Raw genomic sequence first — 12588 nt, 5'->3', positions numbered from 1 at the left:
TACAAGGTAAATGTATCCAACTCAAGAAATAGAAACATTACAGCACCCCAGAGCCCTCATAGTACATCCTCTTAATTCTACTCCTGTTAACCTCAGGAGTGTTGATTAATAATCCCATAGTCTTTACTTGTTTTTGAACTTTATGGTATCATAGTATGCATTCATTTTTGTCTAGCCTATTTCACTGTTATGTTTATGACATTTATCCTTCTTCATGTCTGTAGTTCATTCATTTTCATTGTACTGTAGTCTATTGTATGAACATACTACAATTTATCTAGTCAGTTGTTGATAGGCTTTTGGGTTATTTCCTGTTTGGGGCTATTTTGAATAATACTACACTGAATATTGCTGTAGTCTTTTGGTATACATGTACTTCTGATGGGTGTATACCTTTGAGTGGAAATAATGGGTTGTAATTTGTTTCCCACAACAGTTGTTTATAGTCTCACCAGCCATGTTTGGTAGTCCTCATAGTTCTACATCTTTATCAATACTTGGTCCTGTCAGTTTTTATAATTATAGCCATTCTGGTTTATGTATAGTGGTATCTCATCGTTTCACTTTGCATCTCCCTGATGACCAGTGAGATTGGACACTTTTTTGTATGTTTATTGGCTATTTGGATGTCTCTTTCATGAAGTCTATATTTTTAATTGGTTTATGACTTTTTATTTTGTTTTTTAGTTTTCTCTGATTATGAGCTTTTTGTTATATGTGCAGCAGATTTCTTCACTTTCTTACTTGCAGTCTCTCTCAAATGATTTTGATGAATAAAAGTTCTGAAGTGAAATATGTTCATTTATATTCTCCAATGGTTTGTGCTTTTTGTGTTGCTTAAGAAATCAGTTGCTACTCATAGTCATACAGATAATTTTGTGTGTCTTTAGAGGTTTTTTTCCTTCTACCTTTTGTATTTAGATCCACAGTCCATTTGGAATTGATTTCTATGTATGATGTGAAATAAAGGTCAGTTTTCCCCCAAGTAGCTATCTAGAGAGTTTCTGTCTATCTCTGTATTCTGTCATGAGTCCCATTCCTGGAAGCTAGTATCACCATGTAGGAGTTAAGAGAAGAACACAAATGCTGGATCCATATTGTCTACAAAGTTTGGCTCTGACATTTATTATTTATGCGATTTTGGATAAGTTATATACCAATTCTGGGCCTAGCCTTTCATCTGCAAGATGGACACAATAGAAATTTTCTGAGGATTAAAGGAGTTAATATGTGATTTTCACTAAATCACAGTAATATTTGTTACATTGTTTTTACTAATCACATGCTCCAAGTTTACTTTATGATGCCTTCTTTGTTCATTGCAACTATAACCACCACCACAAGAATAGTTATAAGAGCATATATTTATAGAAAATTTCTTATGAGGTAGGTACTTTTCCTGTTTTACAAATGAAGAACTTAAAGCATGGAAAGATTAAATAACTTTCCCAAGGTGCCATAGCTGGTTAATGACAGCTGTTTTTAAACCTAGGGAGTCTGACTCCAGAGTTGATGCTCTGAAAGCCACAATATACTGCCTGTAAAAAGAAATGTCAGGTATAAATGTATCTGAAGCTATAAATGCAGTTTTTCACTCTCAGTTATTTTCTCGTGTGAACAATTGATAGCCTACCCTCACTTGTTTTCTCTTTTCATTTCAGACTTAAAGCTCTGAGTAGTAACTAAATTCAGAGTTTAGTTTTGTTTGTTTTCCTTTCTCCCTGTCTCTTCAGTAATATAAGGCCAGACAAATATGCCCTTCCCTGCTTTATGAGATGCACCTTATCACTGGACATGAACGTACCATTTCAGTATTTTAAGCCATCGTTCATAGATCTAAACCCTGTTCTTTAGTAATATTTACCCTCCCTGCCATTCTTTTTTTTTTTTTTTAATTTTGCCTTACTAGATCTATTCTATTTACAGACTTATAAAGTCTCAGTGTTCTTTGGAAGGAGCTCTAAGAGTGTCACTGGTACTCTTCAGTATTTGAGTTTTGCATTGTAAACTCCTTAGTCCACAGTGATGTTTTACCCATCTTTACCGAAGATATGATTTGTCTTCTCTTGACTCTATAGGAAAGGATAGAAAAAAGAACTTTTGCCAGTTTCTGTCATTTTAGATACCACTGCAGGAAGATAACACATCTCTCAGTTGGTCTTGTCAGGTTTCTGTATAGCAACTTCCAGTACTCCTCAACTAAACCCATCATGCAAAATTTACTTGCCCCTAGACACCAGTAACAGGTTTTAAATAAAATTTCTTCGTGCTTTTAAAAGCTTGTATTTTTCTGTAGAGGTTCTGGGTTCTTTCTGTGAATCAGATTCCATAAATATTTGTATCCATTACCTTTTGCTAACTTAGTGAATTAAAATAACAACTTCTTTGCTTATGATTCTGTAAGTAGGCTGTTTGGCTTGGGCTCAGTTGAGTAATTCTGCTCGTCTTGACTGGGCTTATTTATGTTTCTGCACCATGCTAGTGGTTGATGGCCTCACTTAAATATCTGACTTTGGCTGTCTGTCAGCTGGAAGTGCTGGGCCTCATGTTTCTCATTTGGCAGGCTAACTTGGACTTATTCATGTGGTGGTCTCAGGGTTCCAAGAGTAGCAAACAGGCAAACTCCACCGTTCAAGGGCTTTTTGAGTCTCTGTTTGTGTCACATATGGCTAATTTTCCATTGAGCAAAGCAAGTCACATGGCCAACCCAGATTCAGGGGATGTAATACTTCACCTCTTAATGGCAAGAGAAATATGTGGTCATTTGGCAATTTCTTACACTATTGTAAAGCTCCGTATTCCCCACCTTCTATTTTCATTTATTTTGCCTTTTTCTTTTTATCTGCTTTATTGAGGTATGATTTATAGACAATAACGTGCACACATTTTAAATGCACAGTTGAGTTTTGACAGATGTATATATACTCCTTTCTCACCATCACCCCATTCAAGATATACAACATTTCTGTCACCCCAGAAAGTCCCTTCTGCTGCTCTGCAGTCAGCCCCTCCTGACACTGCAGACAAGCACTGATATGATTTTTATCACTATAAATTAGTTTGCCTGTACTAGAACCTTATATAAATGAGATCATAGGTTATGTACTCTTTTGTGCCTGGCTTCTTCCACTCAGTATAATGTTTCTGAGATTGATCCATCCAGTGATTCAATTTATTTATCCTAGTATTTTGTCCACCCATATTATTTTCCACAAATTATGCAAAGGTAAATTTTAGCCCAATTTATCCCAGTTATCACAATGGATAAATTATTGATCTTTGAATTTGATAAACAAGTTTTTATTATTTGAGTATGCTTTCTGGTGAGTTTTCCTTAAGATCCATAGGGAATTATGAAAGAAGAGTTTTTTTAAGCAAAATCTAACTGTATGAAAACAAAAGTACAGGATTTGTGATTAATGTGGAAAGTATAACTTTCAGAGATTGGCATTTTAGTAATTAGATAAATCTCTGGGATCTAATTGAGAATTTTATGACTCATGTCTAAGCATATAAACAAGTATAAAGTATATAATAAATGCTCCTTATTGTAATGTTTTTCTAGGCATTTGTAAATTAGAGAAAATGAGATTTTAAGAACTGGTTTTCCTTCTTTCTTTCTACTTAATAATGAAACAGAATATGGCTACTACTTGCTCCTCAAGTAGGTAATTAGTTTAGCATGTTCAGTATAGGCAGGCAAGTTTGATTAATGCTCATGAAAAACTTTAATGTGAACCTACTCACAATAATTTTCCAGATAAATGCTTCTTTAGTACACTGTTAAATTTGTCTGTGCTAGCAATCCATATGTTATTTATGATTGCAGAGGTGATTCTGTTACTATCCTTTTGGGAAATGGAAAATTAAATCATGATTTGAGGGAAAAATAGGATTCCGGCTTAATCAGTTAAATTGCCATATAATTCTGGAATAGACAAAATAATTGCATGTCAGGCAAAATTTGAAGTGATAGATTTGTATTTCCAACTTTCTTTTTATTTGTTCTGACACAAATAAGTTTGGTTTATTCTAAATTGCACTGGTTGTCAGTAGTGTTTATACACAATCTTAGGTGATTTTTTTTAAATTAGCTAATTAAGAAAATCACAGATTTATATTTACTACTATTATGTTTAAGAACAAATCAAGAAAAGTACTGTATTTTAAAATTCTAATTATGACTTCAGCTCTACAGAAATTTTTCATTATTCTGTTTTGCTAATTAAAAAATCAGAGTGAATGTTACTATGTGGTATCCTGTTTTGCTCAGACCCATCAAAGCTTTTTCTTAGAATTAGGCCTTTAAGTATCTGATTAGGACCATTCCTGTTTACTTTGGATAGGCAGTAGTAAAAGAAAGGCTTTCTGTTCTTGGTAAGTCCTTGTGAAAGTGAATTTATCAACTGGATAATAGGTGTAATAACACACCCCACATCCTTTGGTCACCTTAGGAAATTATGAAAAGGCAGAGTTGTAAATGTTGTGTTGTTATTTACCATATTTTGTAATTATGAATTGTATACTTAACATTTGAATTCCTTGAATTAGTAATGTTTTGTGAAAGGTAAAGTGATCTTGATTCTTATGAGAAGCTTTTCTCTTCCCCTGGCATTTCTTATAGAAATCCCCTTTATTTACTCTATCAAATCAAGATTCAACCATAGAAGCTAATGGTTTAGGAAGTAGGAGAATCATAATGTTAACCTGCAGCCAGAAAGGTCAGAGGCAGGTTACCAATTCCTGAAGTCTGTTGCTTCTGTGATTTTACCTGTGCTTGATCACTTAATCTTTCTCAACAGGTCATGAGAAGTTTGCCAAATTAAGTTAATTACAAAAGAGAAGGAACACATCATAAATCAAGTGCTAAGTGCTTAAGACAGCATTGGTATTTGCAGGGAAGATCAGTCACTTGAAAATGTTATTGAGTGCTTAGATGTTAATTTGAAAATACTATATTTTGCTAATAGCAAATGTTAATACTTTAACCAGGGGCACAGGGAATATAGATATCTATATAATAAACCTTCTCTTACCCCCACAAGGAACATTTACTTAGTAAATCTGTAGTATTCAGTGACAGATAAATGATGAGAATTGTCAGTCTAGTTAGAAAACCCATTTTAAAATCATCATGGGATATTCAACAGTGTTTCCCATACTGATTATGTGCACTATATTGAATTTAATATGCCATGAATTTGCTTTTAAATATGCAGTGATACCATTTTTAATCCATTGTATTTTGTTTTCATTATAAAATCCAGTCCCAATTTGGTTTTATAAAATAAATGACAACTTCACAAACTAGAAATGCATATTTTAAAACATGTTTACATCATTTTAATATGTAGTAGAGTTTTATTTGACAACTCTTTACTGCAGAAACGTGTCTCGTCAACTAATAATTACAGAAAAATTTTAAAGATTGTGACTTACTTTAAATAATTTTAGAGATGTCTTGCAACTTTAAAATATTTACTAGAAATTACATTTATATTTTACTTTTGTTGAAATTATAAATATTTGTTTAGAGGCCTGAGAAGTAGAAATGGTTCACATTTCTATAGAAATATAAATTTCACTTATAAATTATGCTTCTTAGTTCATAAAAATTTTCTGGTCAAAAGAGGATAATTTTACTTTTTTAATTATTTTTAATTTTTTTTATTAACATAATGTATTATTTTTTTCAGGGGTACAGGTCTGTGATTCATCAGTCTTACACAATTCACAGTGCTCACCATAGCACATGCCCTCCCCAGTGTCCATCACCCAGCCACTCTCTCCCTCCCACCCCCCACCACTCCAGCAACCCTCAGTTTGTTTCCTGAGATTGAGTCTCTTATGGTTTGTCTCCCTCTCTGGTTTCGTCTTGTTTCATTTTTCCCTCCCTTCCCCTATGATCTTCTGTCTTTTTTCTCAAATTCCTCATATCACTGAGATCACATGATAATTGTCTTTCTCTGATTGACTTATTTCGCTTAGCATAATACCCTCTAGTTCCATCCATGTCGTTGCAAATGGCAAGATTTCATTTTTTTTGATGGCTGCATAATATTCCATTGCATACATACACCACATCTTCTTTATCCATTCATCTGTTGTTGGACATCTAGGCTCTTTCCATAGTTTGGCTATTGGGGACATTGCTGCTATAAACACTGGGGTGCAGGTGCCGCTTTGGATCACTACATTTGTATCTTTGGGGTACTTGCTGGGTCATAGGGTAGCTCTATTTTTAACTTCTTGAGGAACTTCCATACTGTTTTCCAGAGTGGCTGCACCAGCTTGCATTCCCACCAACACTGTAGGAGGGTTCCACTTTCTCTGCATCCTTGCCAACATCGGTTGTTTCCAGACTTGTTAATTTTAGCTATTCTGACAGGTGTGAGGTGGTATCTCACTGAGGTTTTGATTTGGATTTCCCTGATGCCGAGCAATGTTGAGCACTTTTTCATGTGTCTGTTGGCCATTTGGATGTCTTCTTTGGAGAAAATCTGTTCATGTCTTCTGCCCCTTTCTTGATTGGATTATTTGTTCTTTGGGTGTTGAGTTTGTTAAGTTCTTTATAGATTTTGGATACTAGCCCTTTATCTGATATGTCATTTGCGAATATCTTCTCCCATTCTGTCGGTTGTCTTTTGGTTTTGTTGACCGTTCCCTTTGCTGTGCAAAAGCTTTTTATCTTGATGAAGTCCCAATAGTTCGTTTTGCCTTTGCTTCCCTTGCCTTTGGTGATGTGTCTAGGAAGAAGTTGCTGCGAGTGAGGTCAAAGAGGTTGCTGCCTGTGTTCTCCTCAAGGATTTTGATGGATTCCTGTCTCACATTTAGGTCTTTCATCCATTTTGAGTTTATCTCTGTGAATGGTGTAAGGAAATGGTTCTGGTTTCATTCTTCTACATGTGGCCGTCCAATTTTCTCAGCACCGTTTATTGAAGAGACTGTCCTGTTTCCATTGGATATTCTTCCCTGCTTTGTCGAAGATTAGTTCACCATAGAGCTGAGGGTCCATTTCTGGGCTCTCTATTCTGTTCCATTGATCTGTGTGTCTGTTTTTGTGCCAGTACCATACCGTCTTGATGATTACAGCTTTGTAATAGAGCTCGAAGTCCAGAATTGTGATGCCACCAGCTTTGCTTTTCTTTTTCAATATTCCAAAAGAGGAGGGTTTTAAAATCAAGTTTATGTTTTGCTAGGTTATCACACTACTTAAACATTTAAATTGGCCAATTTTGCAGTGAAATCTTAGTACACTTCAACTAAAAATGAAGCCTTAATGAAAATATAAAGTCCAAATTTAGAGCATTGATGAAAGAAATTAAAGACAACACAAGCAAAATAGAAGGATATTCCATACTCATGGGTTGGAAGAAAAATATTGTTAAACGGTGCATACTGCCCAAAGCAGTCTGCAGATTTAATGCAATCCCTATCAAAATACCAATAGCATTTTTCACAGAACTAGAACAAATAATCCTAAATTTGCATGGAACCACAAAAGACCCCGAATAGCCAAAGCAATCTTGAAAAAGAAAAACAAAGCTGGAGGTATCACAATTCTGGACTTCAAGTTATACTACAAAGCTTTGGTAATCAAAACAATATGGTACTGGCACAAAAATAGACACAGATCAGTGGAACAGGATAGAAAGCCCAGAAACAAACCCACATTTATATGGTTAATTAATCTTTACCAAAAGAGGCAAGAATATGTAATGGGAAAAAGACAAATCTCTTCAACAAAATGGTGTTGGGAAAACTGGACAGCCACAGGCAAAAGAATGAAATTGGACCATTTTCTTCTACCATAGAGAAAAATAATCTCAAAATGCAATAAGACCTAAATGTGAGACCTGAAACCATAAAAATCCTAGAAGAGAACACGGGCACTAATTTCTCTGACATTGGGCATAGCATTTTTCTGTATAGGTCTCCAGAGGTAAGGGAAATAAAAGCAAAGAATAAAACCCAAATTCTGTTTTATTGAAGAAAAGATATTTGATTTCTTGCTAGTGATAAAATAGATAATGTTAGCTCTCATTAGCAATGTGAAGGTAAGATTGTGATTTTGAACCTGCCATGAAATTGAACCTAATTGCATTTTTTTTTGTTTTAAATTAGTTTGCAGGTCGAAGTAAGAAGGAAACCAAATACTCTCTTAAGGCAGTCGAAGACATGTTGGAAACACTGCAGATCACCCAGTCTTAAGGTTTCAAACTCTTTCACATTACATTTCACAACTGCACAATTGAACTTACTGGCCTGTGACTACTAAATGCCTAGTGCTATTTATATTCTAATTTTTTGTTAAGAGGGCAATTGTAAAGAATGTTTATATAGACCTAAAAATGCCTTTTATTGCTAAGCAGGAAGATGGAGAAAGTCCACGGAAGAGAGATTTAACAAGATTCATATTGATTGTACATCATTCTCTTCATATCACACATATATAACTTCTTTTAAACCACAACCTGATGTAGAAATCCCATAAATAAATCATGTGATTTATTAAAGTTGCATCTGAAGATTCTAGATTCTTTTTGTTACACTCAAATAGTGAATATGTTATTTCGGAATTCAGTTTCTAGTTAACCCTTTTTTTTGTGATAAGAAATACATAGCATGCATTGCTGACAAGCAAAATGTTGGCAAATTATTTTGATTCTCTTTATAGTGTCAAGTTGGATTTTGCTGTGCATTCCTGTAGGCTATTGTTTTATGTGCTATAATGTTATTCTCATAAATCTTGCTTAATAATGTTCAGTAGTATCTCTGTAAAGTTTTTGTTTTGCCATAGGACATAATTGAGATTTTTACCAATAAAAAGCTTTAAGGTTCATGTATGCTGTAATGCTATAATGCTATAACCTTTATGAAAGTTAAATTTATTGAACTTTTAAGTATTTTGCATAAAATAATGTTAAGAAAACAGACAGTAGTGATGAAAGAGGTTTCAGTAGCTACGTTATTTTTCTTAGGGAAAATAAAATCTAAACTATGTTTAAGAGCAAAATTTTTACAATTCTCATATTTAATTACCTCCTTGGTAATAATAAGAGCTTCTTTTTCCTTTTTCTCTTTTCATGATAAACAACTGTTATACTACCTTCAACAGTATTTTGCATGTTTCATTGGAATAGAAAGAACTTTGAGACACTTTGAGAACTTTATTCAGACACAAATCAGTCATTCAGGGCATGTATTGTTAGTAGTAGTTTGTAATTTACATATACAAATTACACATTCTATGTATCACATACAGGTATAATTACTTAATAGAAATAGTTTACAATAGTATACAGAAACTCCTGCATACTTGTCATTGCTGGATTTAGGCAAATAGGGTTCATGGAGGACTTGACAACCTGGAAGTCTTTAGGAAGAAAACTATTGTCAGTATCAGTTTTTTAATCTTTTGAATAATTCTGTTAGTATATTATTCTCCATATCTGGTCTCATTCTTTTATTTTGCAGTATTTTTCATTTTATTCTGCCATGAGAAATGAGTAGATGTGAAATAACTCTCCCCATAGAAAGCTAATTCTTACCAACAAGTCTTTGTTATCACAGGATGCACTCTTTTTTGCCAGTGAATTTAGTAACTGCATTTTCAACATAATCAGCCATCTCAGATTTGTTTTCTATAAAGGCTCATATATTATTCCACTACTTTCTTATCTTAGTCTCCTATCCGTCACTAGGGTAGTGTTTACTTTAGCAATTATATTTGTGTAAGGTAATGCCTTGTATAACTGTCAGCCTAAGTTTCACTTTATTTTTCTAATTTTAATACCTGCTTGCTAAGAATTTTTTATGAAGTACATTGTTAGTGTGTAATTTATAAACTTCAATTTAAGTGTACTGATCATCCTATTGTGGCAGACATTTGCCAACTGTTTTTACCGCCACTTTTTGCTTGTTAGGGGTATCTTATATTGTTCAGGTAGGAGCAGAAATCCCTGCTCTTCAAGGAGATAAGGACCTTACCTTACCTCAGCCCTAGGATATGTATCATGATTGATCTAAAACAGAGGTGGTTTCATTTCTTATGGTCTGTGAGATGCCAAAGCAGAACTTTTTTCAGTTTAGGAAATATTCTGTATTTGTGCTGTCCAATATGGTAGCCACTAACTGTAGCTTTTGAGCACTTGAAATATGGCCAGTAGAACTGAGAAATTGAATTTTTAATTTAATTTAATTTTAATTTTAATAGCTGCACGTGATTCAGGGCCACCAATAGTGGGTAGTGTCCAAATATCTAAAGTATGGGCATACGACTTATTTAAGGCTAATAAAATGAACAGAAGCCTATTGGGAAGGGTCTTCCTTTCAAATTAAAAAGTCAGAGCTTTGTGAAGTGAGGCTTTTTGCCTCTTTCTCCTCCTTCAGGCCATGAGTGTCAACAACATACTTAGAGATACAACACCCATCTTACAACTATGAAACAATAAATAGGAGAATAAAAGCTACTTTTCAGAGATGGCTTTATAGAAAGATTAGAGAGAGCCGGTGTTCCTGATGGCATGTTGAACACCTGAACCAACATGAGCACTTGCCAATCTCTGCACTTATTACATGAGAAAAATAAACTCTTGATTAAGACATTGTTTGGATTTTCTGTTACTTTTGCCATGTATATTTCTGACTAATATATCCATCAGCTTTTTTTTTTTTTTTTTAGTATGTAAAACTCTTTAAAATTTTGGACATGCTGGGAATGGAGTTTCAAAATGTAATGATTTAAAGTTAAGTAGACAAGTACATACAATAAAAAAAGTAAGATCTTGTTGCAACTCAGCATACACTATTTAAGCCAACCTTAACCATAGGATAATACTGACTTGGGAGCAGAGGAGGATGTAGAAAAGATAGAAATGGAAAACCAGTGCTTCAGTATGCTGGGAGCATATAATTTTTATTGGTAAATATTTCAAAGAATCTTTTTTTTCTGATGCCACAATCCATCTATTCTCAAAATAACTTTATTTTACTTTATTTCATAGAACTGTAGGATTTTAGAAGGGACTTTAAAGATGAATTAGTTATATTCCATTTTAGGATGAGGAATCAAGCTTCTGAGAAATTAAGCTCTTCTGAGACAGAGCAGGACCAGGATGTCAGGGGTTCCCAAGTCAGTGTTCTTTCTAATATACTCTGAGGCATATGTCTATTCTGTGATATGTTCTTCGTATTTTAAAATGAGAAAAATAAGAGATATATCCAAGGGGCATTATTTGTTAGAGCAGGGATTAGAATTCAGATTTTTCTGACTTGTAAAACAATTTTTTAGTGGAATAATAAAGTCATAATTTTTTTTAAAGTCATAATTTCATTTTGAATTAAACTGAACATAAACTAAATGGACCATTTAAGCTATTACTTCATGTAATCATTGTGAGAACTCTTTTAGACTATTTAGAACTACTTTGAACCTCTTTCACTTTGAACCTCTGATGTATCCTATCTCCCTTCTCACTCTTGACAAGTAACCTCTTGTTATAGACTGAATTGTGTCCCCCCAGTATTCGTATGTCAAAATCCTAACCTCTACTACCTCTGAATGTGATTTTATTTGGAGATAGAGTCTTTAAAGTAATAATTAAGGTAAAATTAGGTCATATAGGTGGGTCGTAATCCAATATGATTGGTTTCTTTATAAGAAGAGATTAGGACACAGACAACAGAGGAAAAACCATGGGAAGACAAAGAGAAGATTCCCATCTGCCATCCAAGGAGTGATTCCACAGAAGAAACCAACCCTCCTGACACCTTGATCTGGGACTTCTGGCCTTTAGAACTGTGATGAAATAAATTTCTGTTTTTTAAGACACCCAGTTCTCTGTGTACTTTGTTAAGGCAGCCCTAGCAAACTAATTGAGCCCTCTTACTGTTTCACAGAGAAAAACATACCCAGTATCAGACATTTTTGTGCCTGATTTCACCTCTTTTTCTCTTACACTAGAAGCAAGTAGCCCTGCCCTTTTCTGAATGATTTCCCACCATTGTCCCCCTCATTTTTTTATACTTAAGCCTTAGTTTTATGAATGTGCCATACTGCCTTCTACCATAGAGCATCCTGCCTTCCCCAAAATGTCATATCATCTCTTTTCTTCACACTTGTCCTTAAACTATTTTTCTTATTTCTTTCTTTCATTTCAACTAAATTCTTCCTATTAACACTCAAATGTGCTCATTTCATTACCTTTTTAAAATATCTCCCCTCATTTTCACAATCCACCTCCAGCTACTACCCCATCTCTCTTTTTTTGCAGGGGGGGGGGGGTTTGTGTTTGTGTTTACAGCCTCATTCCTTCAGTTTTCTAAACTTGTATCTGTTCTTCCCCATTCTTTAAATTGCTCCAGTCTGGCACCCCCTTACTCCCACCATATTCCTTTGAAATGGTTTAGTTCTGTTTCACCAATGTGATGGATGTTTTCTGTTTATAGAAACTGTGTTCTGTTTATTTTATGCTGCATTATATGTTTCAGATCTGTCCATTCTATTCCATTTTCATTGCCATCATCACCTGACTCCTGAATTACAACAGTAGTCAGAAAGCTGGATTTCCTATATCTTCACTTCTC

The 12588-nt window shown here is 34.3% G+C and overlaps 1 protein-coding gene across 3 annotated transcripts in view; it reads left to right on the top strand.

Moving 5' to 3' along the window:
- The window catches only part of EMC2 (ER membrane protein complex subunit 2), a 47085-nt gene extending 35261 nt beyond the window's left edge, over positions 1–11824 (top strand). Inside the window, exons 11-12 of one of the 3 annotated variants that reach the window (XM_028122502.2) lie at positions 8125–8212; positions 11667–11824. In XM_028122502.2, coding sequence (XP_027978303.1) covers positions 8125–8211 — 87 coding nt within the window. In that variant the 3' untranslated portion in view covers position 8212; positions 11667–11824. Of the gene's footprint in view, positions 1–8124; positions 8523–11663 lie in introns of those variants that run through there. The other 2 variants (XM_028122501.2, XM_028122500.1) reach the window with 2 other exon arrangements.
- The last annotated feature ends 764 nt before the right edge of the window (positions 11825–12588 follow it).

This window comes from Eumetopias jubatus, unplaced genomic scaffold (genome assembly GCF_037043125.1).
Source record: "Eumetopias jubatus isolate StellerSeaLion01/CBP00866 unplaced genomic scaffold, mEumJub1_p1.0 scaffold_4, whole genome shotgun sequence".
Taxonomy (NCBI): Eukaryota; Metazoa; Chordata; class Mammalia; order Carnivora; family Otariidae; genus Eumetopias; species Eumetopias jubatus.
The sequence above is the reverse complement of the archived record's forward strand: the minus strand, read 5'-3'. Positions and strand labels throughout refer to the sequence as shown.